The sequence below is a fragment of the Epinephelus fuscoguttatus genome, linkage group LG14 (genome assembly GCF_011397635.1).
Source record: "Epinephelus fuscoguttatus linkage group LG14, E.fuscoguttatus.final_Chr_v1".
In the NCBI taxonomy this organism is placed as follows: Eukaryota; Metazoa; Chordata; class Actinopteri; order Perciformes; family Serranidae; genus Epinephelus; species Epinephelus fuscoguttatus.
Genome location: NC_064765.1, coordinates 7738504 through 7766011, shown reverse-complemented (window position 1 = coordinate 7766011; position 27508 = coordinate 7738504). Strand labels below are relative to the sequence as shown.

Here is a 27508-nt window from a genome sequence, read left to right as displayed (position 1 = left end):
TACATATTAACACTCTGTGTCATGTTTGTACACTGTGTACACAAACAGAAATGTAAAAAAGAGTTTGTGGTTTTGTGGTGACGTCTAGACTGCAGGAAATTACCTCGGCAATATATAGTTCTGGCACGTAACTCCCCACAACTTCATAACGTTTGGTCACTCCCTAATTTATTACACAAAGCTGTTATATGAATTAATCATGATACAGTATATATCCTGACAATAATGCTGAGAAACTGCAATTATGAGCAGAAAGAAATTAAACTGTGGTTTTCTGTGTAGCTATAAATTATTCAGACACACACACACACACACACACACGTCTGGCCTGAGGCTTGAGGGACTCAGGTGAACCACATAGCTTATTAACCCTCCAACACACACACACACACACACACACACACACACACACACACACACACACACACACACACGCAGACCTTTAACAAGACAAAGGGAGGCTCCATCTTTTGACAGGCGAAGTGAACAGGGTGTTGCACTCCATCTTTGTTCTGTCTCAAACCAGCAGAGCGTAAAGCATCATGGGACATGAGAGGGGGAGGGGCTTTCATGTCAGATTTCCCCCGATAATTCAGTCAATCACTGTGATACTTGTACCCTTGGCACGGTTCGTCAATCCATGCCAAGTGTCCAGTTAAAAAGGTGGCCTGGAGTACGGTTCATGTGTGCTCGGGTACGGGTCACATCAGGTGTTAAAACCAACTGTTCCAAAACAGGAAAATGGAAGTGGAGTTACAAAGGCTTTGTTTCATTACATTTGCCTGCAGCACACGCTGATGTCATCATCGGAGCTGTAAAGCCACGGGTGATAAAGTAGGAAGGCAGGCTAGTTGGTCGTCCTTGACATTATCTTCAGAATATGACTGTAGTAGGCATAATGTAAAGGTCAACTTCACTGTATGGGCTTTGGATCTTGTGATTCTCATGCCTTTCTACACTGTAGCAAGAATATAAACAAATGTCATCTAGATGATACAAGTACTGTTTTACTAAAGCTGGGTATGCACTGTACAACTGTGTTTTCCTTTAAATCCAACTCCTGCTGTACCAGTAAACTGACCTTTCGCTAAGCCCTAACACAACAGGTTAAAAAGACAAAGATAGTTAGAAGCTAAAGCCGAACTATAGGCTACAGATCACAGTGTAAAAGTGAACCACCACATCACTGCTGATCGCCACACAAGACAATGAATATAAAGGGAAACTTTGCTGATGTTGAACCAGCTGTGTGGCATCGCAGCGTGTGCAGATGAACGGGGTTTGGTTTAATCCCCATGCTGCTGCCAGCACCTGGACCTCCGCCGCTGGATGGTTAGGGATCTCATCTGCGTACAATGTGATATACTGCTTCCTGTACAGCAGGGTCGGTCTTTGTTTCACTGTTATAATCATTAAAAGCAAAAGCAGCGTGTATACATTCAGTAGGCTATATCTTCAGTAGCTAGCTAGCTAACCCTACACTTTTCAGGGTTTGATTTTGGTTTTGGAACAGGGAAGAAACGTATATCTTTTTCCAACCTCTTCAGGTAACGAGTGTCATTAATACACGACGTGGCCCAGGCACAACATTTAGCTCCAAATCCACAACACCAGCCTGAAAATGAAGGAAATCTGAAATGACTGCATTAGAGTCAATGGAGCACAGCTGCGTTACATGAAACATCAAGGGGGCGCGTATGCTTTTGCCTCAGCTCGACCAACCTGGCCTCCTTATTTTCCATCCACATGATGTGTCGTGTCCACATGGCACTTTCAGACGCTCTGTTTGCCACTTCACACAGGCGAGAAAACAAAGCACTGACCCTGGGGAATCGACTCATGGCGCTGCTTCAACTGTGTCAGAGCCTGACTATGGCTGACCGAAGCTCTGACATATCAGATATTCATCCGAATGTTGGACGGCCAGTTGGGGCCATGATCGGTCATTGCTCCCCTCAAATGATGCCCAACAAAGCTGAAAGTCAGTCCTAGTTTTCAATGAGTCATGCGGTTAAAGAAATGAAGTCAGAAACAGGCTCAAATTGTACAATATATGCGGAGAATATTGTGAGAGCTGAGCAGCAGGGGAGCGGGGAGGAGGGCAATTGCTCTCAGTACAAATAGTACCTAATATGAAAACAACCTATTTCCTGGAGGCGGTTTGTACAATTGCAGACCCAAAATCGAACTCGCAAAATCAGTATCAGTAGAATATAATCATTCAGCTCTACTTCCCAGAGCTGATTTGCATTTCCTCCCCAGAAAAGCCGCCATTTCACTGGTGCATGACTTATTTCTCTCTCTGTGTGATGTGCCCAGTTTGTACGACTGTCGCCGATGTGGTTTCACTTACAAGAAGACAAATGAAGGAGACGAGAGGAGGAAAAAGTCTTCAGAGAGACGGGGAGAAGAATGAAGAGGAGAGAAGAAGAGAAAAGGAGGTTTCACCTTGTTCTCCAAGAAGAAGAAGACAGATGAGGAGTGTGGGGGTGCTGACTTAATGAGAGGACACACACACACACACACACTGACACTGACACAGCACAATTGCAACCAGCTGCTGCTGTTTATCCGGCCACGAGCAGTACAGCTGCGTCGTCACGGCAACGAGGCAACGCTCGGGGCAGCAGGCGAAAGCAGCGATCACAAGGTCAACAAGGAGTGTGTGTGTGTGCGTGTGTGTGTGTAATTGCAGGGTAACTTAGTGTGAGAAGATGATTGTGAAGAATCTTTTGACCTCCTTTATGTGAAACCAAAGTAAAAGTCCATCATAAAACTACAAAGTGACTTTTATAAACCACCCAACAAGGCAGCGACGCTCCTCCAGTGTAGGAAACATTTCAAGAAATATTCCAAAACGATTTAAACTTTGACCGAGTTTGACTTTTTTGGCAGCTCCGTCTCTCTTGCGTGCAGTTAAACACTGAGCTCAACTATTGTATTGTGAGAGTTTCCCAACCCTCATAAAACAGCTGCTGTTTGTATTCATTATTTTAGCGTGAGTTTCTTTCTGGGGAATAATTGATGATTTGATGCTTGTACCAAATATTTCCATCAGTTCTGGTCACATTTGGCGGTGAACATATTTTCAGGGATCTAAAACATTTTTATCTGGGACCAAGTTTTGGTGTCACTCACCCCGAATCAAAGGTCCCAGTTATAATATTCCTTTTAATATCTGATACACATCCATTTACACTAATCTACATACATGAGTGTTCACTAGTGAGATGGACTCAAATTGCAGCCATCTTGGTTTTCCTGCTTCTGTGTCACATTTACTGTCCAGTTCATTCTTAGTGTTTCTAGCAGCTGTTTCCATCAAACTGACTTTACACTGCTCAGCAGCAAACAGCAGACAGACACAGTTAAAGACTAGTTGGTGAATATAGTGAAACATTAAGCAGGTAAAGAGACTGATATTTTTCTCAGGAGTTGGAGGAGACCAAAAACAGAGCTGCAAGAGACTAAATATTTTATTTACATTAATCAGGGGGACACAAACACAACTCATAATGAATGATATTGTTGTTCTGTAACTGCTCAAAGTAGGATCTAATAAGCTTAAAAAAAAACAAGCACTGTCACTGAACGGGAAGTAGTTTTGGGGAAAAAAGTCCTGATATGTGGACAATGGGTTTATTTCTAATAGTCACAATCTGTTTATTTTGATGTCTGAATATTGTTGGGCAAAAGCAAAATGACAAACAATACGGGTTAGGGGTCACAGCTCAAGTCAATTCATTTCGATGCCTGAACATGGCTGTGCAAAACAAAATTGCAAGTAAAGCAACATATCCAAAAGACTTGTGATTTGTTCATTTTGTGACTCCCTCCAGTCTACAAATGTCCTTCTTGTCTGTAGGAACAGTTTGTCACAGCTAATTGGCCTGTGTGAAATGTTGGGATAACACAAAAATTAAGTTGTCTTCAAACAAATACTTCCTAGATGACAGCATGTTAGCTTGTTACTGTAGTTAAAATTAGTCAAATTCTGGTCAAATTGGTCAAACTACAGACGTTATTTAGCACTATACAATTTTCAACCATAATATTTGATCAGGTTTTGCACCTTGTCCACCTTGGTGTCGGGATCGGCTGCAGACTGAGCAGTAAAGTGTCCACAAACGAGAACAACTAAATTAAGCAGAATGAATTTTAATGTGCAGGAAATCCAAAATGTGATGTCCTCATATGAGGATGCAGGGTCTCAGGAGAATATTATACATTTTTCAAAAGTAGCAGTAACACTTTACTCGAAGGTATCTACATAAGGGTGACATGACACTGTCATAATTATGACATGACATGGTCATGAACCTGTCATGAACATTATGTACATGTCGTAAACGTTTATGACGGCTGTCATTAAGTGTCATTCGGTTTTTTTCAGGTTGACATTGTTTGGGTTGTCTTGATTATGACAACTTGACATAACTATTTTATAGGCCTCTGCTCGAAAATTGCATATCCATAATGAAATGAATATATCTCTGCAACCACAAGGTCTATTTGAATACTTGTGGTGTCATGGTAAAGGGAACACTTGTGAGATTTGTTAAGATGTGTAAATATCAGTATATGTGTTATATGTGAGGAGTAAATGAAGATGGCACACAGCACAGATGAAATATTTTGAGGTTCGCCTTAAAAAAAAAAGCATTTTTAGGATGAGTATCCCTTTGGAATGATGCAGCAGCAGCAGCAGCTCTAAACCTCTATCACATCATAGTACAATATGTGAACATTAACTCTGCAAAGGTTGATTCTGATAAAGTGAAGCAGAACAATATAAGAGAGGTTTTAGTACAGAAAATTCAGGCGAGCTCTCCAAAATTGTACCATGTTTGCATGTGATTTTTGTCATGTACAATCCTATTTCTTTCATTTTTTGTTTCTGTAAATCCCTACTGATGTTTAGGGTATACACATAGAACTGTCTGTTTTGTTTTTTTACTATTTCCTACTCCAAACTGACCAATATGTACCTACTACATTTGAACCTTTCTATCCTGAGCTTTGGAGGCCTGTATCTCCGTGACGGCTTGGCCGATTTGAGGGATTGACACCTCGTTTAATTCGAGCCAATAGAATGACGCTATACCCACCAAAACGAGACTGACAGCACTGTAAGCCAATCAGAGTCAGCAGAACGCGTTGTGGGGAGATGTCGGCTGCTGTGAGTGGTCATTGTTTTTATGGTTTTTGTTCCCCCGGAACCTTTTTTTCCGCCCGTATTCGTTTGAATGACAGACAACTTCTGGTAGTACGTGAACGGAGTGTGAAACAACAGCAGAGTGCGCATTTTACGGCGAAATTAATAAAGTAAGAGCCATATTACAAATATATTTTGGCAAAGAGATTTCTGTTGTTGTTGTTCTTTGGGCTGTAGCTCTGTGATGGTTAAAGGGAGAGTGATTTGGACATACATGTGGAAAGAGTGGAGTCTCAGCTTTCATTTGAGATGAATGGCGTGTGTTTTGAATAATGTGTGGTCGAGCTAGAGCCTGAAATATACCGAGTGGGTCGGGATATTGGTGCTGTTTGGAGTTGTTGGAGTTAGTTGTTGTTGTTGTTTATTTAGTTGATGTTAAAACTGAGTTTGGGGCATGTAAAAAGTTTTTTTTACAGCCTTATAGCTTTATTAGCAGCTCTAGAGGTCCCCCAATTGGGGGACTTTAGGGATCAACAGGTTTTAACCAGGATGGCATTACCAGAAGTTGTCTTTGTCATGACAAGTTGACATTAACAAGAAATGCACCTCTATTTGTGTTTATGACAGGTTGACATAATGACTATTATTGTCATGACAAAGACATCTTCTGGTAATGACATCCTGGTTAATGTCAAGTTGTCATAATAAGGACATCCCAAACAAATTTAATGTCAGCTTGTCATGACAAAGACAAGTTCTGGTAATGTCACTTTGATTAATGTCAAGTTGTCATAATAAGGACATCCCAAACAATGGCAACTTGTCATTACAAAAACCAAATGACACTTAATGACAGCAGTCATAAACATTTATGACATGTACATAATGTTTATGACAGGTTCATGACAGTGTCATGTCACGCTTATGTATATTACCTTCAAGTAGAGTGTTAGCAAAGTAGCTTTGGTATGATATTGGGGAACACAGGTACATATATGTGTATTTTCTTGATTTAGTTTTGTTATGAATATAAGTCACAGTGTGGCATGTCACATGACTGGCTCAGGCAGCACTATGGGTATTTAAGATGGCGACTTTCTGTCATATATCAGAAGTCTGAGGAAGAGCCGTGTTGCTTGAAACGTCACTCTGCATTAAAATCCTTCTAAACAGGAGCTACTTGTGTGTGTGTGTAATTCACAGGTGCCCAAATGAAACATTTCTTTGTCTCTATTTTTGGACAGAGATGAAAGAAACCAAAATTATGACATCTCATACACCGCATCCATATTTTTGTACAGTCTTTGGTTTCATCCCACAAAACCTGTCATTGTCTTCTTCTTCTGAACATTTTAATTCTGTTATTGTTACGAATCGTAGTCTTCACCTGTGCTGCCAAACACAGACACAGAAAAAGAAGAGAAGACGAAGAGGAGGGAGCAGTGTTTGCGTCTATGTTTATAAAGTCATCTCTCCCACTCATTTTCTTTTTCTTCTTCTTCTCTAATTTGGGAATGCAGGATGTGGTTTTCATAACAATGAGGAGTTATATTTCATTTCGCTGCTGACTGAGGCACAAATACACACACAGAGATACACACAAGCATCTTTACATTCAGACAGTGTACTCATACACAAGATGCATGCACATGTGAACAGCACACACACGTGCATACAAACACACAAAAGAACATCCACATTCACTCACACAGAAACCTGCTCATTGCACATGCAGGTACACGCACACACACGGACTAGTGTGTATTATATGTGTATTTCATATTATGCAAATGTTCAGCACAGACTGAACACAAAGACACACACACACACACACACACACACACACACACACACACACACACGAGGAGGAGGAGGAAGATGGAGAAAGTGGAAAATGGAAATGAGAAACGCTGCCGGATGAGTGACAGACGTGATTCAACTGCAGCTGAACTGTGGTTGTGACTCGACGCACTTTGAGGATATTTTTATAATCGCCATGATCGTGTGCGCTGATTACATTTGTTTATCATCATTATTTAATCATTATTCTTGCCTTGAAGACGTGACGTGCATAAGGCAAGCTTGGATTAAAGTGAAGATGAGACGAGTCTTAACCCGAAAATTCATAAAGTATTTTAACATCCTCATTAATATCCTGGTCCCTGTGTTCATGACTTCAACAGTAATTAGGTTTCTCATCATCCTGTGAGCAGTTGTGTCTTGATTTTGTAGCATTTCATCTACTCAAGTAATGTGCAAATACACAATTCTCACATACATGTCCTTCACTTGAATATTGCCATGGTATGCTGCTGTATAGTTCCACTCCACTACATCTCAGGGGGAGATATTGTACTTTTGACGTCTCTACAGTTAGATACTTTTTATATTATAAAAATATATGATGTGCTTATATGATATGATGCAGTACTTTACATTATTAAAATGCTCTTACATGAATTTATTTGATAATAATATAACACATTTTGAGAGGATAGATTTTGTTGATAATATTTTTGCATAAGTGACATTTTGGATTCAGAGGCCACTTGCACAAAACATTAAGATTTTTCTTACAGACTGAATTAATGTTCCCTCATAATAAAATCCTTTGTACAAAACACCCTTAAGTCTTCTGCTTAAGGTTTCCTCAAAACGTTAAAGTCAGTATTTAAGGTTTTGTCCTTATCTCAACGTTATACTTAAGGAGTCCCTAAACTGATGCACTTAAGACCTTAACAACCATTCATTCATATTCTGTAACCGCTTATCCGGGCTGACACAGGGGGGTCCACCCTGGGTTCAAGCCAGGAACCCTCTTGTTGTGAGGCAACAATGCTCACCACTGCATCACCATGCCACCCAACCTTACCAACGAAATTAAGGATAAAACTTAAAGGGATAGTGCACCTGGGGCATTGGTGGCTTCGTGGGTGGAGTGGGTGCCCCATGTGCGGGGCTGTTGCCGCGGCGGCCCGGGTTCGGCTCCAGCCCGTGGCCCTTTGCTGCATGTCATTCCCCCCCTCTCTCTCCCCCCTTCACACTTAGCTGCCCTATCTATAAAGGCAAAAATGCCCCAAATAAAATCTTAAAAAAAAAAAAAGGGATAGTGCACCCAAAAATGAAAATTCAGCCATTAGCTACTCACCCATATGCCGATGGAGGCTCAGGTGAAGTTTTAGAGTCCTCACAACACTTCAAGGGCAGAGGAGGTAGCAACACCACTCCACCTGATGGAGGCTGATGGCGCCCCAGATTCAAACGTCCAAAAACGTCGTTTGAATCTGGGGCGCCGTCAGCCTGCATTAGGTGGAGTTGTGTTGCTACCCACTCTCCCCTTGGATCTCCGCAAGTGATGTGAGGACTCTAAAACTTCACCTGAGCTTCCCTAGGCATATGGGTGACTAGATAATGGCTGAATATTCATTTTTGGGTGCACAGGTACCTCTGACTCTATCTGAACGACAACATGGCCAAGTTTACAGCAATAAATGAAGAAAATTAAAGCATCCAGAGAAGAGTGTTCCGCGACCACAAGAAAGCAGGGGTGTGAATCTTTGGGTGTTACAGCTGTACGTGTTCTGTGCAGCTAACCCTTTCCCTCCATCGCAGATCTGCCCAGGTGTGCTGCATTACTTAACGAGGTGCATCACACCTGGCGTGGAGGAGGTGCTTAAGAGCTCATGGTCCTGCTGCCTCTCAGCGTGGGATTTTTCTTGTCTTGTTTGCTTGTTTTATTTGTTAATAAATCCCACAGATTTGGTCCTGCTGCCTCTCAGCGTGGGATTTTTCTTGTCTTGTTTGCTTGTTTTATTTGTTAATAAATCCCACAGATTTATTTTGGGTCAGTGGTGGGGTTTTGTGTGCCCCATAGGGCCGCCCAAAGGTGGGGTGTGACACATGAAATCAATTCAAAATTCTCGATTCATAATCAGTTCTCGATTCAGTGCGTAATTCAGAATCTAATCCAATCCGCTGTGCACAAAGAAAGGCGGTGGGGTAGAATATGGCATGAAGTATCCTGATAACATGAGCTCAATATTCTGTTTTGCCCTCTGTAGACTGGATGACACCCCAAACACTGTCAGTGGAATCACTGTAACAAAAAATACTGGTAAACATTTTCAGCACCAATGGAACCATCTGATAAATCAAGCTTTTGCCAAATCTAGAGGGAAGAATATTCAAATATATATTTTTATACATTTATATTTAAGGATGGGGCCGCTTGCATGACGAGCTGTATACAAGGCATTGACACAATATTAATATGATGCAATACAATTAAACAATACCTCAAACTACATCCTCCAAGATAACTATGAAATGTAATCACCTCCTCTTTAAAACAATAAAAGAGGATTCATTTATCAAGCAGTTTTTACAGACTGTTGAGCAAGGTGTGCCTAATAAAGTGGCCACTGAGTGTATAGTTCACACCAAATTGAAAGTAGGACATTTGTGACTTTTGAAAATCCAGCCATGCAGATGATGCTTCATTAGTAGCATAAATAAATGAAGGGAACATCTGGAGTTGGTGTCGACTGAGACGCTTATAAAAAATGAAAGTGTGCAGTATCTGTGACCTGAGACGTAAAAAAAAATCTCCAGAATTGTCCTTTCATACAAGTAGATATATTTTTTATTGATGTAATTATTATTTTATTGTTAATCTCACTGTGATGTAAATGTGAAACGTAAATGTGATCACTCCGTCAGGATTTCTGTTTGAGCTTCTGATGAATTGGTTCTTGTGAGGTAAGAAGTTAAAAAAAAAAGTTTCTTAACATAACCTGTATCAATAATATATTTCAGTGTGTTATATTATTCATGTTCCTGCTCTCAGCGGTGATGACTCACATGCAGGAGGGAAACTGAAGGAGGGAAATAATTAAACACATCTATCTATCCCAGCAAGAGCTTTTATTTTGTAACCACTTCCAGGATCAGGTGCTGTAATATTATCTGACATAAGACATCCGTGAAAAGTTGTTACCACGTGGATGTAAAGTTTGGCTTCACCTCCTCCTTGTCTCCTCCTCTCCTCCTCTATCTGGTTCATCTGCTGAGCTGAAATAGAATTGACTTCCTGATACAAGGTTAAATGAGTTTGATGTCAAATCTCTGCAGGGAGACAGAGAGGGAGGGAGGTAAAATGAATATGTTGACTGATGGGTCGACATCATCACGCTGTGTGTGTGTGTGTGTGTGTGTGTGTGTGTGTGTGTGTGTTTTGCATCTGTAATTTGCATCCAGAAGCCTTGAACAGTCAGACATCTTATGAGCTCTTATGAGTTCTCAGTCTGTTGTTTACGTCTGGAAAGAATCAAGGGAAAATCAAGTCAGGCTGTTTGCGTCTGGAAAAGGCAACAGGTCAAAAGCCAGTCACCAGGATAAATGTTGGCGTCGTACGTTTCTGCAAACCACAGCTACATTTTACATTTCTATGTAGTGGATATTTTCCAGTGTGGTTAACATGTGGTTAGGTTTCGGCACAAAAACCTTATGGTTTCGGAAAAGATCATGTTTTGGCTTAAAATGCCCTCTTTTCATTTTCTTTTTCCCAATGATGGCAGGAAACGCAGTGGCACTATTCTGTCAGAAAAGTCAGTGATGTCACTGTAAAAAAACAGCTGCTTTTGGTGGCAGTATCCCAGGAGAACATGCGGCAATGTCTCAGTTATACAACTGCTTTTCTTGGTACTATCCTGTCAGGAAATGCAGTGATGTCTCTGTAAAAAACAGCCGCTTTTCATGGCACTGCACCATCAGGAACCACAGCAATGTCTCAGTAAAAAAACAATCACTTTTTGTGACACTATCCCGGCAGAGAAGGCAGCAATGTTTCTGTGAAACATCTGCTTGTAGCAATGTCTGTAAAAAACAACTGCTTTTTGTGATCCTACCCTTTGAGAAAATGCAGTGGTGTCTTAGATAACAGCAACCACTTTTGGCACTATCCCAGCAGAACATGCAGCAATGTCTCTGTAAGAACCGGCCACTTTTCATGGCGCTATACTGTCAGGAAATGCAGTGATGTCTTGGTAATACACAGCCCTTCTTCGTGTCTCGGTAAAACAACTGCCATTCGCGGCACTATCCCGTCAAGAAATGCAGTGATGTCTCTGCAGAAACAGACACTTTTCATGGCACTATCCTGGTAGGGAACACAGTGATATTTTGGTAAAAAAAAAAATGCTTTTTATGGCACTATCCTGGCAAAAGACGCATTGATGTCTGGGTAAAAAAAACAGCTGCTTTTTGTGGCATTATCTGAGCCAAAAATGCAGAAATATCTTGACAAAATCAGACGCTTTTCATGGCACTATCCCAGCACACAATGCAGCAATGTCTGAGTAAAAAACAGCCTCTTTTTGTGACACTATCCAAGCGAAAAATGCAGTGGTGTGTCTGTAAAAAACAACCACCTTGGGGGGCACTATCCCAGTAGAAAACCCAGATTTCTTGATAAAAAAAACCAGCTTCTTTTTGTGGCACTATACTGTCAGGAAATGCAGTGATATCTTGGTAAAACACAAACGCTTTTCGTGGCACTATCCCAGCAGAAAACCCAGTGATATCTTGGTGAAAAACAGCTGCTTTTTGTGGCACTATCCCAGCAGAAAACGCAGTGATGTCTTGGTAAAAAAAATAGCCGCTTTTCTTGGCACTATCCCAGCAGAAAACGCAGTGATGTCTGAGTAGAATACAGCCTCTTTTTGTGACACTATCCCAGCAGAAAATGCAATGGTGTCTCTGAAAAAAAAACAAAAAAAACAGGCACTTTTTATGGCACTATACTGTCAGGAAACGCAGCTATGTCTTGGTAAAACACCACCCCTTTTCGTGGCACTATCCCAGCTGGAAACACAGTGACAGCTCATGACAAAACACTCATGTTTGGTGACTAAAAATTTCTGGAAACACAGCAATGACTCACTAAATCACAACCTGTTGTGTTGTTTGTTGGTCTTGATCAGAGCTCTGCAGCTTGGCAGGCATCTCCCCTAGGTGTCACGCCATCCACCATCCCCTCTGCCTCAAGACGAGAATATCAGCTCATATACTACGTCACTTTAGAGACACTGATATGATACGTATAAAACATAGCCCGCAACTGTAGTGTATCTGTGGTTTGCAGAAACCTACAATGCCAATATTTTCTTCTGGCAGCTGGACTGAGTTTAAAGCAACTGGTGTATGTGTTCAAAGCGGACCCAAACAAGCTGTGGGCAGAGAGGATTCATCACTGCACTGTTTTAATAAAGGCGACTGAATATTGTCCTCCACATTATGTGATATGCATACTGTGGTTCCCTGTGAATCCCTTGTGCGTGGGTGTGCAATCTAACTCCTATTCAGAAAGCGCAGGCTCCACCAGAAACAATGACAACCACTTTATAGGGAGGCCGTTTCTAGAATGCAAATTCATCAAATGGCTACTGATGCAACAATATGAGCCATAAATCAAAATGTTTTTGCAATGAAAATAAATCTAAAGGATTATGACTTTACAGTTTGAGAAAATAAAGGCATGTGTGTGCTCTGTGTGTAAAACCAAACCCTGATTCTGCAGATGTGTGTGATCTATTTTTTCACTCAGCTTTACTAATAAAGTGACTTTGGTGGAAAGTTTAGAGGCAGTGGTTGAGAAGACAGTGTGTGTGTGTTTGTTTTGTGAAACCAAAAGTTCAGCTTGACTTTTGGGAAAATCTCTTATCTTTGCATTTAATATTTCATCATGAGAAAGCACTGATTTCATCCATGTTTGAGTGTGTGTGTGTGTGTGTGTGTGTGTGTGTGTGTGTGTGTGCATGCTTGAGCATACAAACACAAAAGATGGAGACAGATGAGTCATTGTCCTCTCACTGCTATCACCTTTCCAGAGAAACCCTCCCTCCCGTGTGTGTGTGTGTGTGTTTCCAGTATACGGGGGTTTTTCTGCGCCGACACAGTGAGACACTTCACAGCTGTGGTCAACAGTTTCTGGCAAAGACTGTGTGAAGAAAACTTGTGCTGTGACCTGATGACTCCTTGATGACTCCTCTCTCGTCATGTGACTCTGTCCTGATCAAAACAAAGAGGTTTACAGTCTGGTGCCAAATAAAAGGACAAAAAACATGAATAAATAGTTTCAGTAAGAAAATAAAACCAGATCCTTCCACACTTTATGGTTTAATATGTCAGCAATAAACAAACACAAACAGAGTGTGGCCTATGGAACTGTCAGCACCTAAATGCTCATGATTCATTATGCTGTCATGTAAATTGAGTCCAGTAGTTTTTGTCCTTATTTGAAGAGCATTATGGGATCCCCTGCAGCAACAGAAACCAACCAAAAAGAGAGCTCTGCAGCTCAGCAGGTATCACGCCATCCACTAGTGTTAGAGCCTAAAAACATGGTGTAACTGATTTATCCTAAAACTGAAAATGTAACATGAAAGTGTCTGTGACACTTGTTCAGATTTCTCAGAGTGAACACATTCAGGTTCAAATGAAAGAAAGAAAATTAGATATTATATGTTGCAGTCACATTTTTTTATTCAATATGCAACAAGCGCCCTCTGCTGTTTGTCTGTGGCAGTGCACAGTGCATTGACGCCCTCCAACATTAAAGGATCATTCAGGTTATTTTCAGCAGGGATCTCACTTGGCCTCATTCACAAAAACTTGATGTATGCTTATCAAAAAAGATGACTCCCTAGTGACCAGTGTGTTCTCATTAATAAAACAGATTTTATTAACAGTTTCCAAATCGCTGCAAAACACAGAAGTGAAACAAAACCAGAAACACCAGGAGTGTTTGGGGAAGACTGGACTGAGCTGTATCTGTCACAGACTATAAAATAATTTCAGTTGCCTGTAGTTCGCATTTCTTTGTTTTCTGGGTTTCTGTTTACTGTGCTTTTTCTGTGATTTCTTTCCCCTCGTTTGCCCATCGACACACCTGCCCTGAATCAGCCTCGTTAGGCCTTCACTGCTGCAGTTTTTCCCAGCCAGCCAGCTCCCTTTTTCACCTCACCTGAGCTTCTCCAGCCTTTTCTCCACCTGCACTACAGCCCCCTCGTCAGATTAGTTTCAACTCAGTCTTCACTGGATCATTAGGGTCCAGGCAGCTAATCCTAGGTATTCTTCTTCTTCTTCTTCTTCTTCTTCTTCTTCTTCGGAAATCATACTTCCCATGGGTCAAAACCAAACTTTGCACAAAGGTCCAGTCTCATGCCAGATATCCTCAGCTGTAAACTCCAGGCAATAGTCCTGATGGTGGCGCTACAGCAAGTGTCTAAAGTTCAAAACTTTGAAAATTCATAACAAATCAACCAGACGTGCTACAACTTCACAACATGCATGAAACTGTAGCCCCAATACTGAGGAAACTATTGTACTTTTTAACGTATTAAAAATTATGAAGTTCATCACTGTTTTTTTCAACAACTGTAAAACTTCTTAAACCTATCTCCTCCCACAATTTTTGCTCAATTGACACCAAACTTGCTGCAGAGCATCTTCAGACTGTCCTACAAAAACTACGTTTCTCACATTTTTGATTTATCAAAAATTGAGCCTAAAGTGCATCAAAATGTTTGACTGTAAACGGTACTGTAAACATATACATGCAAATTCTTGCTAAATAAATCTTCACTGTTCATGAAAAAAGACAAAATTCTAGAGTCATGGAAGATGATGTGTGGCAAATTTCAGAATTTTATCTCAAAAACTGAATTTTTGACAGCATTTTGAATTTTGCTCTAATGTGAACAATTGGAGTCAATGTAAAAATGGCAATTTTAAACATCAGTTTTTCACTTATGGAGCAAATCAATCATTTTTACAAACAAATTACCAACATCTCCATGCTGTCTAGATGCGTATTTAGATGTGTATTTTCAGATTTGAACTGAACTGAATTTTTTACAGTGATTTGAAATCTGCTTTTCCATGCATGGACGGCTGCTAAACCTGCACGTCTGGCTTAGTCAATCTGTGAAGCTACACATGAATTGTCACTGACTAATTAGCTCAGTGAGATAGAGCTTGATCCTCAGTTTCAGAGGCTGTGAATTCAAGCCTCAGCTGATGCAAAAGGCAGATTGTGTTGCTAAATTCCTAAAAGTCTTCCAATTCTTCTGCTTGTTGCTCAGAATTGCCTAAAAATGCCCGGACCCGACCCATCGCTGCACAGCAGCTATAATTGTTTATGTAATGTGATCATCAGTTTTACTATTTTTCTGTTCAAACCTTGAATAAAAAGATTGACCATGTTCCTGTTGCCTGCAGTCTCCTATATCTGGATCCATCTGCTCCACATCACACAACACAAACCAAAATTAAAGTTCCATCATCAGGCATATTTAACTGTATTCATGTAACTTTCTTAAACAGTTTATGCACAGTAATATTTATATTTTAGTGTTGTATACAATGAGCAGGGACACGTTTATTTAAATCATTTGAGAAACCAATAAACAGAACAGAATAAAGCAAAATTCACATCTTATTCATCTAGATTCTGATCTGAGAAAAAAGGATATATAAATTGCACATTATATACACACACGACATGGTGATAAGTTTGTAGAGCCCACAGTTGTCATGGTTTAAAAACAGTTTTCTTAAAGGAGTGTGGAACAGGATTTTTATTTGACCAAAATGCCATTTATTGATAAATAAGCATGTTAATTATGATACAGAGAGTTAGATCTTGAGCTGACAAAAATATCAAAGCAGGACCAAAGAAAGATTTAAATATAAAACAGCTTAAATCCCAACTTTGGAAACTTTGGAAAGGAGTCAAATCCAGAATGCAGAAATATGATGTTGTTACCCCCCGTTAGTTTTTGATTATTTTATTGGTATTTATTTAGACTGCAGTGGAACTCTGTAACTTCTCACTCAGTACGTTTACATGCACAGTTAAGTTGAGCTACGCTTACAGCTCGACGAGGCCATTTAACTGGACTACTGTCCCTGTCCCGTACGGGGGGATTGATTAATTGACTGAAGTATGTCCGACTTTGCAACGATAGGTAGCGATATGCCCCCTTTCACCTTGTTAGTATAGGCTGACCTACTACATCACAGTCCAAACAATGGACAAACAAGTTAGCTACAGTTAGCCAGCAGCAAACTGGTACCATGGTGGACAACTTTACAGCTCTGTACATTTTGTCCGTCCAAAAATGCACAGCTCTGGATATAGACTTCCTGGCCTCTTTTTCTGTTATGCATTTAAAGCTACTTGAAGCCCAGGGCAGAAAGTGTGGAGCATCTTCCAGAGCACCTTGGCCAGTTTGGGTCAGATCGACTGTATAAATGCAGGAGTAAATCACATTCTGTGCCTGTGTTAGTGCGACTTTGAGAAATTTGATTTAGTACGATTTCAGTCAGACTGACATGTTTATGTGTATCTTAAAAGTCTGGTTTTAGTCTCTGATGTCATGTAAGCGTACTGAGTGGTATTGGGGGCCACCAACATGCAGTTATTTTAAAGATGCAATTCTGGAGTAAGTCCATTATTCATTCCCAGGTCGTCAAGATGGTAGTCGGACCGAACCACCAACCCAAAGCGTCAGTATTTGACGATCTGGAATAAGACTGAACAATCAGCTATCTTTGCCCAGGCTCTGCACCTTTACATATTTTTAAAATGTAATATTCATAAAATTCTAAACAGACTTTAGCTGAGTTTTATTAAATATCACCTGACAGCTAAATGATTCACATTTATTCAGTAACACTGTGGCACTAACACACAGCATACAGTAGTGCTTTGGATGTAACTTATTGTTCGTTACGACAGCGAAGAATTCTGTGCGTCTCTGTTTGCGTGTGTTTTGTATGCTTACATAAAAGTGTGTCACATGTACAGTACGTTGTTTGTTCTGCAAGTTCCCATGTGCAGTGTGCATGACATGGAGTGTCTTCATGTGCCTTAATTCCTGTTGAAGCTGTCGATCAAGTGTTGACTTCCTCAAGCCTTTGGACCACAGCAGACGCCACCTTCCTGTACGCCTCCGCCTAGAGAGTAAACACACACACAGAGCACTCAGTAAATAAAAATACGTGGGTTTTTTCATGAAAACAAAAATGAAAAATGAAGCTATGATGATTAGGACAGAACAGAACAAGGACCTCTGGGCTGTCAGGAGAGGAGACGACCACTGGTGTTCCTCTGTCTGACATCTCTCTGATGTTGAGATGAAGAGGAATGTCACCTGGAGATAATAAATATGACATTACAGGGGAAATCCATCAAAATGATCAAAAATACATATTTCAACCAGTGAAACAGGACATTAAAGTACAAGTTTTCATTTCCTGATTTGTTATTTGCTGGAAATATTTAATGAAACGTATACACAATCAAGAAAATCATCTACAGAGACTTTTAAATGAGCAGCTGGTGCACTCACTGGTTCTCCGACATACCTAAGAAATTGACTCCCAGAGTGTCTGCGAGCTGTCGGGCCCCATCAGAGCCGAAGATGTGAGTCTGGTGGTTACACTTGGGACACTGGAAGACGCTCATGTTCTGCACCAGACCGAGAACCTGCAGGAACATTGAACACAACATTAACCTCCTGTAACTGTAGAAGAATAAATCAGATTTGTTTTTTGGGGCGAGGTGTCGGAATTTTAATTTCACTTATCAGATTTTTGGCCAGCTGTCAATAACACACACAAATTCACAGATTACCGGCACGTTAACTTTCTTGAACATCTCGGCTCCTCTGCGAGCATCGAGGAGAGCGATGTCCTGTGGCGTTGACACAATGACCGCACCTGCAAAATAAAACCGACACACAACACAACTATGGTAATGTAAGTAGGGCTGGTACAGGTATACTGTAGCTGTGTGTGCCTGACCTGAGACTGGAATGTTCTGTGAGATAGACAGCTGGACGTCTCCCGTCCCAGGAGGCATGTCGACTACCAGATAGTCCAACGACCCCCAGTGCACCTACGATCAAACACACACCTCAATCTATTAGAATTAAATCCTGTTTCGTTGTCAAATCTCAGCTGGGTGTTTGTAACGTTCTCACCTGTCTGAGCAGTTTCTCTAACGCTGACATCACCATCAGCCCCCTCCACACGATCGGAGCCACTTCGTCCACCAGGAACCCCATCGACATGCTGAGAGAGAGGTTAAAAGAGACAGGTGAGAGCTGAAGAGAGAGGGGGAGACATGATGACATAACGGTTTGACTGAAGGGACTCACCAAGGAACCCCGTAGTTGGTGAGAGGGATCATCAGATTGTCTGGAGGAAAGATTAAAAACACCTGAAGTCAGTTTACAGTCACAGAGGCTCCATCCAGCCTTTAAATCCTTTACAAAATATAACTACAGTATACAACTACATTAAAAATCAATGATCAGGTGACATTTATTCTACAGAGAAAGATAAACACTGTGCCGTACTGTCGCTGAGCTCCGGGTTTCCCTTCAGGTTCATCAGTTTGGGAATTGAGGGGCCATAAACGTCAGCATCCAGCAGGCCGACTGATTTGAGCTGAGAGAGAAAGAGGAAAGATGAACTTAAATCATTTTTAAGTTTAAGTCAGTTTAAGACAAACTGTGGACATTGACAATATACATTTGTGTACACTGCCTGTTTGGTTTTAAATACATGACTAGAATGTAAAAGAAGAGGACAAAAAACTAATGTGATATAATTGAGAAAACTTCTTACCGGATCATTGGCCATCAATCCAAGAGCTAAATTCACTGCAGAGACAGAGGCAGAAAAAGTGTTTTATAAGTGTTTGAAGATTAATCAGTCCAAAATATCCATACAGAACCCTAAAGCTTTGGATGCAATAGCTATGAAAGAAAGAAAGAAATTCATGCTGTACCTGCAGTGGTTGATTTGCCCACGCCACCTTTCCCTGAAGCCACAACGATGACCTGTTTGACCCCCGTGATGGGCTTCTGTTTGGGAAGACCTTTCGCCATCTGCTGCTTCTGCCTCTCCTGTAGCATCTTACTATCCACTGACCTCTGTGAAAAACAGGAACACAACAGGTACACAATGAAAACAATGTGAAGGTTAGAAAGCTGTGACTTCAAAATACTGGTGTCCATTCCAGACTGGGTTACTTAGAGACTTTTTTACTCTTGATCCTTTAAATTCACTGGCCAATACCGTTGATGTGCTGATGTTATTGTACATCCCTAGACACCACTGCTTTCTACTGTAATTAGTCATCTGTTATACAGTGTTTAAACATTTATTTTCTCATTTTATTACAATAATTTGCTAATGCTTTATAGATTACGTTAAGGCCATTTATAACAACTTTTGGGCTGCCAAGTTGTGAAAAATCTCTTTGCTTAGCCCCAGCACCTGGACCAGAATCCATTTATTAATCTACTTCATTAACATTTATAATTATGGACTTGGCATACTTCTTTATTTGTAACTGCAGGCTTAAGAAAAGTGAGGATACTCTTTGATGTACTATTATTTACCAACATGGCTTATTACTGATCTATAAAGCATAAATAAATTATGTATTTACCATTGATTGGTCACAATATAACTGTCTCCAGTGTTACTACTATTATTGCCCATTAATATAGGCAAAAGCTCATTGAAACCCTGCTAGACCGACTTATAAAACAAGCTGTTGGTTTAATAACAGTATTTGAGCAGCACTGTAAGTAAAACCACTTCCGGTTTTCGGGGTTCAAAACAATATCCTTAGCGTTCAAATTAATGTATGTATCAAAGTGAAAGTACATGCACACTATATTTCATGTGTGAAGAACAACAAATAATAAAATAAAAACACAATATGTTAAAATTTAATGACGTTTCTCTTTTATATATATTTGTTTGACCGTTACCGCTTTTATTTTTTAAGTACTTCCGGTCTTCTTCTTCTAGTTTTCTAGCTACCTTGAAGTTAGCATGCAGCTGCTAGCTGTTTCAGCTAACTGAAATTCAAAGGAACAGGCAGTATTCTTACGTGGCAGCGTGCGAACTGAACACAACACGCAGGTCCCGGTTTTATTTCTGTCCCGGTTCGTAACACTGAGTGTTTATTAACGGATATTCTCAGTAAATGCGACAGTCTGCTGTAAGTGAACTGAGCCATGTTTAGCTGTTTGGATGCTCCTCTGATCGTTAGCTTGGTGCGCGTCAAGCTTGCGCAAAGTACGCATGCGCATGCGTTTTGTTTTCTGTAGTTTTCTTTCCTTCTCTAAAAAGATATAGTTTTTATTTTTCTGGCTGTAACTGGTGTGGTAATTTACTGTATCATAAAAGGGCATTAACTTAACTTCATACTATCTTTCATATTTTATTTTTATTTTATTTTCTACTCGTTTATTTGTGCATGTTTTTGGATTGTTATGTAATTTCTCTTACATTTTGCTGTTGCCGTGTTATGTTATTTTACTTATTCTATTTTATTATAGAGCACTTTGGGTTTTTTTAAATTTGATTTGATTTAGAAAAATCAGTCCATCATCTGGTGATAATTAGATGTGTCATTTTTACTGGGTAAAAGGCATTAAAACATAATTTTAAGTTATGTTTGAAAGTTTTAAGTCACCATTTTAGTCGTCTCTTGAATATCTATTTTTTTTAAATACATGGATATATTTTGCCAGTGGAAATCCCAGAATTACTTTGTTTATTTATTTTATCATTATTTTACAAATAAAATATCGGTTTTTGTGTATGGTGTCTTTACATTTATTATTTATTTACTTCAACCACATTTATTCTTTTATTTGATTTTAATTCAAATTCATTCAATTTAATTTTTAATTTAATTCATTTTGTTTTACTTTTTTTTACTTAAGATTTTGTTTCCTTTTTGCCTCTATAAATTTGAAAATATTATATTTTTTTATTTCTTACAAAAATATGATTTGAAAAAAAAAGCACACAATGATTATTAAAGTTAGCAAAAACGGAGATAATGAGAGAAAGTGCCTGCGGAAATAATGCGCAGCTTTGAGCACCTTTGGGCAACTTTGGTTGATGTCCGGAAGTGTGTTGCATGAGTTTTCTTGTGATTTGTCTTTGCCATTCATTGAACATTTCCGTCACTTTCTAAGTCAGTATAGTTCTGTTTTTTATGTTAGGATTGAACCGGTTCCTCCTGCACCACCGTTTATAAAGAGGACAGACTTTATCAAACCAGTAAAGAGGATAAACTCAGATGGCGGAGAAAGGCGGTGCTCCTGTGGCCCGGGTGCTGCTGCAGCAGTGTCTGCAGGCCAGACTGCAGGTGAAGCCAGCAGAGGAAAACTCAGAGGCTCAGTTTGTCCAGGTGAGAACTCCTGAACATCTCATCTCAGTGTGTCCATCTGCTTCTCCTGTTGGAAAAATGTCCATAACTTTCTCTTAACTCTTATGTAAAACAAGCAAACAAGACTCTTGTTCCTTGAAGTAATGTTGTTGCATGTTTAATGTTTTAGGTCACAATGAAAAAAATAATAATAATTTAACATTAGTTGAATCAGGAAATCATAGAACAGACTTTTTAATCTTTGGGCTTGGTAGAAGATTTCAAGTATTTTCAAGTCAAAAGGCTCACATCCAAGTAAAGTCACAAGTCACTGGTGTTGAAGTCCAAGTCAAGTTGCAGATCTTTTATATCTCTCTGTATCAAGTCTGACTCCCAAATCATGTGATTCAAGTTGACTCCTCTGGTTATTAGAATTTGGAACAGAGAGATAAAATAGTGTGTCAGTGACATAACAAAACCAGAGGGGGACAAATTACAGCATGTTGCACTCAAACAGGACTGGATTTCTAATTGAAAGCAATACACCGGCTGCTGATTGGTCCACATAACTGATGACACTTTGTGTTTTCAGATCGACAGAGGGATGGTCATCTACATCTGCTTCTTTAAAGGAGCCACAGACGACATCCTGCCCAAAATGGGTCAGTGACCTTTTTAACTTTTAACCTACATATGACATTAACATAAAGTGTCCACGTCTCTTTTAATGTGTCTCATGAACACCCACTTTTAATTCTTGTTATTTCTTTTCTCTCAAGATGTTTATTGTTGTGCACTGAGATACCAAATCAAAAACCTTGTATGTGAAAACCTACTTGGTAATAAACCTGATTCTTATGCTAACTCCATCCAGCTCTGCACTTCCTGTAAATCCCTTAGTGTGTAAATATTGTGTCCTCCCTTCTCTCTGCTCCAGTGTCCACGCTGTTGAACCTGCGTCTGTGTGAGTCCGACTCTGGGAAGATGGTGTCAGTGCTGGAGCTTCCCGGCAGCGTGCTGATCGTCCCCCAGGCCACGCTGGGTGGGAAGGCCAAAGGCAGGGCCATGCAGTACCACAACAACATCAGCAAAGAGGACGGACTGCGGCTCTACGGAGACTTCGTTTCTCTGTGTGAGAAGGAACTGACGGCTGCTTCAGCTGAGGTGACGGTGAAACACGGGACGTATGGAAACAGACAAGTGCTGAAGCTCGACACCAACGGACCCTACACACATCTGATGGAGTTCTGAGTGTAAATATCTATATCCAAGGCTGGAAACAGTATCTAAGACGTTATGTATTGATATTTGATGTATGCATTTTTTATATCAACAAAATTACACTGGAATATGTCACCGTTTTTTGTGTAATCCCCTTAGGAGTCTTAAAAATATGCTGAGAAGGCCACAAAGTGTTCATAAACTCTGCAGTAAACATACCTGCTGAATGCATAGTAATATCTGTGAAAGTTTGTAGAGGAGGAATGAGGGTCTGGTGCTGTTTCCCTGGTTACAGTGAAGGGAAATCAAAATAATTTCCTGTTTCAATGTGACAACACAGGGGTCAGGGATTATAATATAACAAGGGGAATTATTCCACAGGGGATTAAAACACTTCACCCTTTTGAAACATTACACTTTGAAAAAGAAATATAAGCCTCAGCTAATTTAGTCAAGAATAACAGAAGTGGAATGTGACTAAGTACTTTTAATCAGGTGCTGTAAATAAGTACAAGTTTGAACTACTTGTACTTTGAGTATTTCCATTTTATGCAACTTTATACTTCTACACCACCACATCTCCTCAGTACATGCTGCACTTTTTACTGCACTTCATTTATCTGTGAAAGCTTAAGTTACTTTTCAGATTAAGATTTTACGCATAAAATACATGAACTTATAAAACATGGCAAAAATGCATCATGTTTTATAAGTTCATCATATGCTTTGTTTGTAAAATATATCAAGCTGGTGGCTGCTTGCTCAGCTGCCGTTCAGCGGCTAGTGAGACATCCTGGTGCAGACTATTAACTGGAGTTAACCGGCCTGTCGCTCATTGCAGCATATGAAAATAATTACAAGCACAGCTGTTCTTGGCTTTCAATGTCTGATAGTCCACCACTAACATTTTTGTCACATCTCATCTTGTCAAAGAAAAATTTGACTGTGGAATGGGGAGACAGAGTTGTCTTGCCTTTATTACGCCATGGGAGGTAGTAACAGCGGCGAAATGATGTCTGTATAAACAGGGCAGTGAGCAGGACGGGATCATGGGTGTCACAGGTGTGACATTTTGACAATCTGATATGCATGCAACCCACCACGGAAGATAGTAGCTGTTGGCAGTGAGCGGCTAACTCAGGGAGGAAGAACAGCTGCCGAGAATGCCTACAAATTGGGAAAACAATGAAGTCCGGGAGCTCCTTACCCTCCGAGCAGTGGACAAGATCAGCCACCATATAACAGAGATGGTAAATGATTTTTATTGACATGTTAATGCCATAAAGCGTAGCTGACACGTGTTACATGTCACGCCCATCAGGCCTCTTTTGTTTCCGCAAAGCAGCAATGCAGTGTATCATCACACACTGGGGTCCCGTTTATACGACAATGATTTCAACTGAAAACGGTAAACTTTAGTTGAGTTTTGGCTGATCGTTTACACGACAGCGGGGTTTTGGGTGCCTGAAAACGCAATGTTTTGAAAACAGGTTCCAGGAAAAGGCACCGTCTCCTTTGTCGTGTAAACTTGCAATATGCAGTTCCTTTGAAAACGGAGACTTTTCGCACATGCGCATTACGGTCCCAGTCACTAGACATGCACGAGAATGTCAACCATCACAACAACAATGGGAGACTCCTGAGCTCTGTTTGTGCTGTTCACCCTGTTGAATTTATCAACCAGCTACAGACCTGGCATGTATACTGCACAGGGATTGTTATCAAAACGTTGTCGTCTGAACGCAGAACTTCTTTCAAAACGAAAATGAGAAACAATTCCGTTTTCAGGGGATCGTTTTTGTGTAAACATGGCCTGGAGCGGCATCATCCCCTTGTTGCTGGGTTCTGTGTAAAAATGTAGAGGGCATAAAGAAGGGACTTTGTAGCAGCTCTACAGCGCCTTATCTGAAAAAAAAAGGCTACAGATTTTAAGCATTCAAGTTGAATGCTACACATGATATAACCACAGGGGGTTGATATAACCACAGCTGCTTTGATTGACACGCTGTCTGCTGATGTGTCCTCAGCCTAGTCAGCTCCAACCTTTTGTCCAAATATGGCCACTTCTGGCTCCAAAAAACCAAGATGGTGACAGCCAAAATGCCTAATTCAACGCTTCCAAACAGGAGCCCACAAACGTTAGCTACGTCCTTTATTTTTACAGTCTATGAGTTTTATGAGTGGGTCCCTATTTTGTTTGTTTTAATGCGTTTTGGCTGAGTAAAAATTGCTGATTATTAAGGAAACTAAACAACTTGCCAACAACAGCATGAAAAAAGGTGTATACATAAATGTAAACTACACAGGTTTCAAAAACTGAAAAATGAAGGTAATTTGCTGAAGGAAAGTGATTTGTCGAGTCTCAAGAATGTTTTTTATTTGCTATTCTGCATTGCCCCCCATGTTGATGTTCTAAATATCTCTTTAAACATGCATGTGGAAAACTACTATACATACATAGGCTTCATTTTAAGGCATGAGTGAGGCAAAGACCAAACAATGGAAAAAAGAAGTCATGATTTAAAGTTAACATTGAGATGCCAATGAGCTGAATCATGTATGAAGAAACTGCTAATAATTATCATCAATCAATCAATTTTATTTATAAAGCCCAATATCACAAATCACAATTCGCCTCACAGGGCTTTACAGCATACAACATCCTTCTGTCCTTTGGACCCTCACAGCGGATAAGGAAAAACTCCCCCAAAAAAACCTTTAACTGGGACAAAAAAACGGTAGAAACCTCAGGAAGAACTGAGGAGGGATCCCTCATCCAGGACGGACAGACGTGCAATAGATGTCGTACAGAACAGATCAACATAATAAATTAACAGTAACATAATAAAGTAACAGTAACACTTAATTAACAATCATGTGTTAGTTTATTTCTTTGATTTATTAGTTCAGTTTTTCTTCACATCGTAAATGACCTTGGTTGATTAAAGTTAATTTATCTTCACAGGTTCTCCTCCGCTTTCATTGTGGTCATTTTGTTCGTATTCAAAGTAGGTCAGTGTTATTTCTAAGAAGCTGAGAGTGGATTTTTTAAACCCATGCCCCGAGGCTGGGCCAACAGTTGTGCTACAAACGATTTAAATCCAAGTGTTGTAAACTGACTCTTTTAAAGTGTAAGCACACTGAAAACAGGTAAATAGATATGTGTTGTGGCAGCTTTAATTTAATACAATAATTTATATTTTGTTTCGCAGTGCGATTGGAACACACAATATATCTGTCTTCCACTGCTCACTGTGAACACAGCTTCTTGAACTTTCTTGGTATATATTGTTGTGTTGCTATGCAGTTTGAGGTAAATGGGTAATCATGGTGCAGTGGCTTATTGTTAGAAATCACAGAAAACAAATTGGCAACATCGAAACCAAAAAGAAAGCTTTTTGGTAAATTGACTTTTAAGGGCCAGAATGCAAATGTGTTCTCTGTCTTGAAATGTGTTAATGCTTTAAAGTAAGGGGCTTGCCATTTAATGAGGAGGGAAACATTGGAGTTTATTAAAAACATAATATTTTTATTACAAGTTCAAGTTCCACTAATGCTTTATATTACACACACACAATCTCTGAAAGACATTTAAAGACATTCTGTTCAGTCAGTATAACATGTCACAGGGGATTAAGAGGTTAAAAAGTGTTACTGAGATGGTTCTACTGCACAGGTTCAATCCCATCAAGAGCAGCACCTCAGACAATGACAATGATTCATAAAATGATGGTAACAATGCATCACAAGCCACACTTATGAACAATGCCCCTGCAAGTGCATTTTAATAAAAAAATATTACAAAATCACTGCTCTCATATCAAAGATTCAAGCACTCAAGAGTATTAACAGGCACATCATTTTAAGTCTCACTGGAAATACTGGTTGAAAAGTTGGCACTTAAGTTATTTCACAGAGGTCATAACCTTTCAATATATTTATCTGTTGAAACTATGTATCTTACATATATAACCTGCTGTAATCTCTCATAGATAAGCACAGTCTAAATTCAAATCAGCCAGCATAGTCAACACATTCTCACTCCAACCTTGTTACATTTTGGTCATGGACCTTCCACGTCCACGTACGGCTCTAGTGCAGTAAATACTCATGGTCACATGCTTGGGGTCATTACAACTCGATAGATAGATGATAGATAGATAGAGATAGATATACTTTATTCCAGACTAAGGGTTCATAAAAATATGCACAATACAAAAGATTAACAAACACAATAAAAAAAATAGTCTAGTGACCTATTTTTAAAAGGCACTTATACCAGTGCTCCCAAAGCTGAGATGAGCAACGTGTGGCACTGTACACAATGTTTACCAGTACCAAAGCAATTTCATTTTCATAATCATTTAACCGACAAATAAATCTATACATTAAGTTTCTCAAAACAGATTCCAGAGTGTTTACTCGAGCAGTCACAAACATGTCAGTAGCGCTGGTCCATCTGGGCCTTTTTAGCACTAATCTCAGAGCGTCATTATATGCCACTTGCAGTGTACAAAGGCGAACAAAATGCTTTAAACAGAGTCAGCTTTACTCCATCAGTGCAACAACTGAATTTACGTGACAATACATTTGCTTGCACATACAACATCCGACACTGCCAATAAATGTCCTCGTCATCTGTCAGCTGGTCTGTGATCACGTGTCCAAGGTATTTCACTACACTGCAGATATTCAGGACATTACCTGCCAGTTTAAAGTCAGGAAACGCCATATATTTATCTTCCTTAGTTCTTCAGATCATAATAACAATTTTTGCACTGTTATACTTTATATCATATTGTTTCCCATACATAGAACACACATTAATAGAGCCGTTGTTATCAGAATTTACATATTAATAATTAATTATGTTCCTATGAAACCTG

At 39.9% G+C, this 27508-nt stretch overlaps 2 protein-coding genes across 4 annotated transcripts in view; one reads left to right on the top strand and one right to left on the bottom strand.

The window, feature by feature from the left end:
- Window positions 1-15565: 15565 nt before the first annotated feature.
- On the bottom strand, window positions 15566-20361 carry nubpl (nucleotide binding protein-like). 2 transcript variants are annotated; one of them, XM_049596752.1, is made up of 11 exons: window positions 20130-20358; window positions 19014-19158; window positions 18851-18885; window positions 18580-18670; window positions 18379-18418; window positions 18202-18292; window positions 18023-18116; window positions 17853-17938; window positions 17585-17705; window positions 17288-17370; window positions 15567-17173 (listed from the first exon to the last, which is right to left on the bottom strand). In XM_049596752.1, exons 1-11 carry the CDS (start codon window positions 20256-20258, stop codon window positions 17111-17113), a joined length of 978 nt encoding a protein of 325 aa, XP_049452709.1. In that variant the 5' UTR covers window positions 20259-20358; the 3' UTR covers window positions 15567-17110. The 2 variants fall into 2 exon arrangements, with proteins under 2 accessions (XP_049452708.1, XP_049452709.1); XM_049596751.1 differs by having other exon boundaries at window positions 15566-17173; window positions 17853-18116; window positions 20130-20361.
- Window positions 20106-27508, top strand: part of dtd2 (D-aminoacyl-tRNA deacylase 2) — a 30694-nt gene continuing 23291 nt past the window's right edge. Inside the window, exons 1-3 of one of the 2 annotated variants that reach the window (XM_049596771.1) lie at window positions 20106-20240; window positions 21256-21443; window positions 21994-22063. In XM_049596771.1, the coding sequence (XP_049452728.1) occupies window positions 21333-21443; window positions 21994-22063 (181 nt within the window). In that variant the 5' untranslated portion in view covers window positions 20106-20240; window positions 21256-21332. Of the gene's footprint in view, window positions 20241-21148; window positions 21444-21993; window positions 22064-22338; window positions 22763-27508 lie in introns of those variants that run through there. The other variant, XM_049596772.1, reaches the window with a different exon arrangement.

What these genes read in the sequence shown, in the direction of transcription:
- nubpl (XM_049596751.1), bottom strand. Translation starts at nt 20,258, where the DNA reads ATGGCTCAGTTCACTTACAGCAGACTGTCGCATTTACTGAGAATATCC. An exon ending in GATTGATGGCCAATGATCCG is followed by an intron (nt 18,671 to 18,850) that starts GTAAGAAGTTTT and finishes TTTCTCTCTCAG; the next exon opens with CTCAAATCAGTCGGCCTGCT. An exon ending in TCTGGGAGTCAATTTCTTAG is followed by an intron (nt 17,371 to 17,584) that starts GTATGTCGGAGA and finishes TATTATCTCCAG; the next exon opens with GTGACATTCCTCTTCATCTC.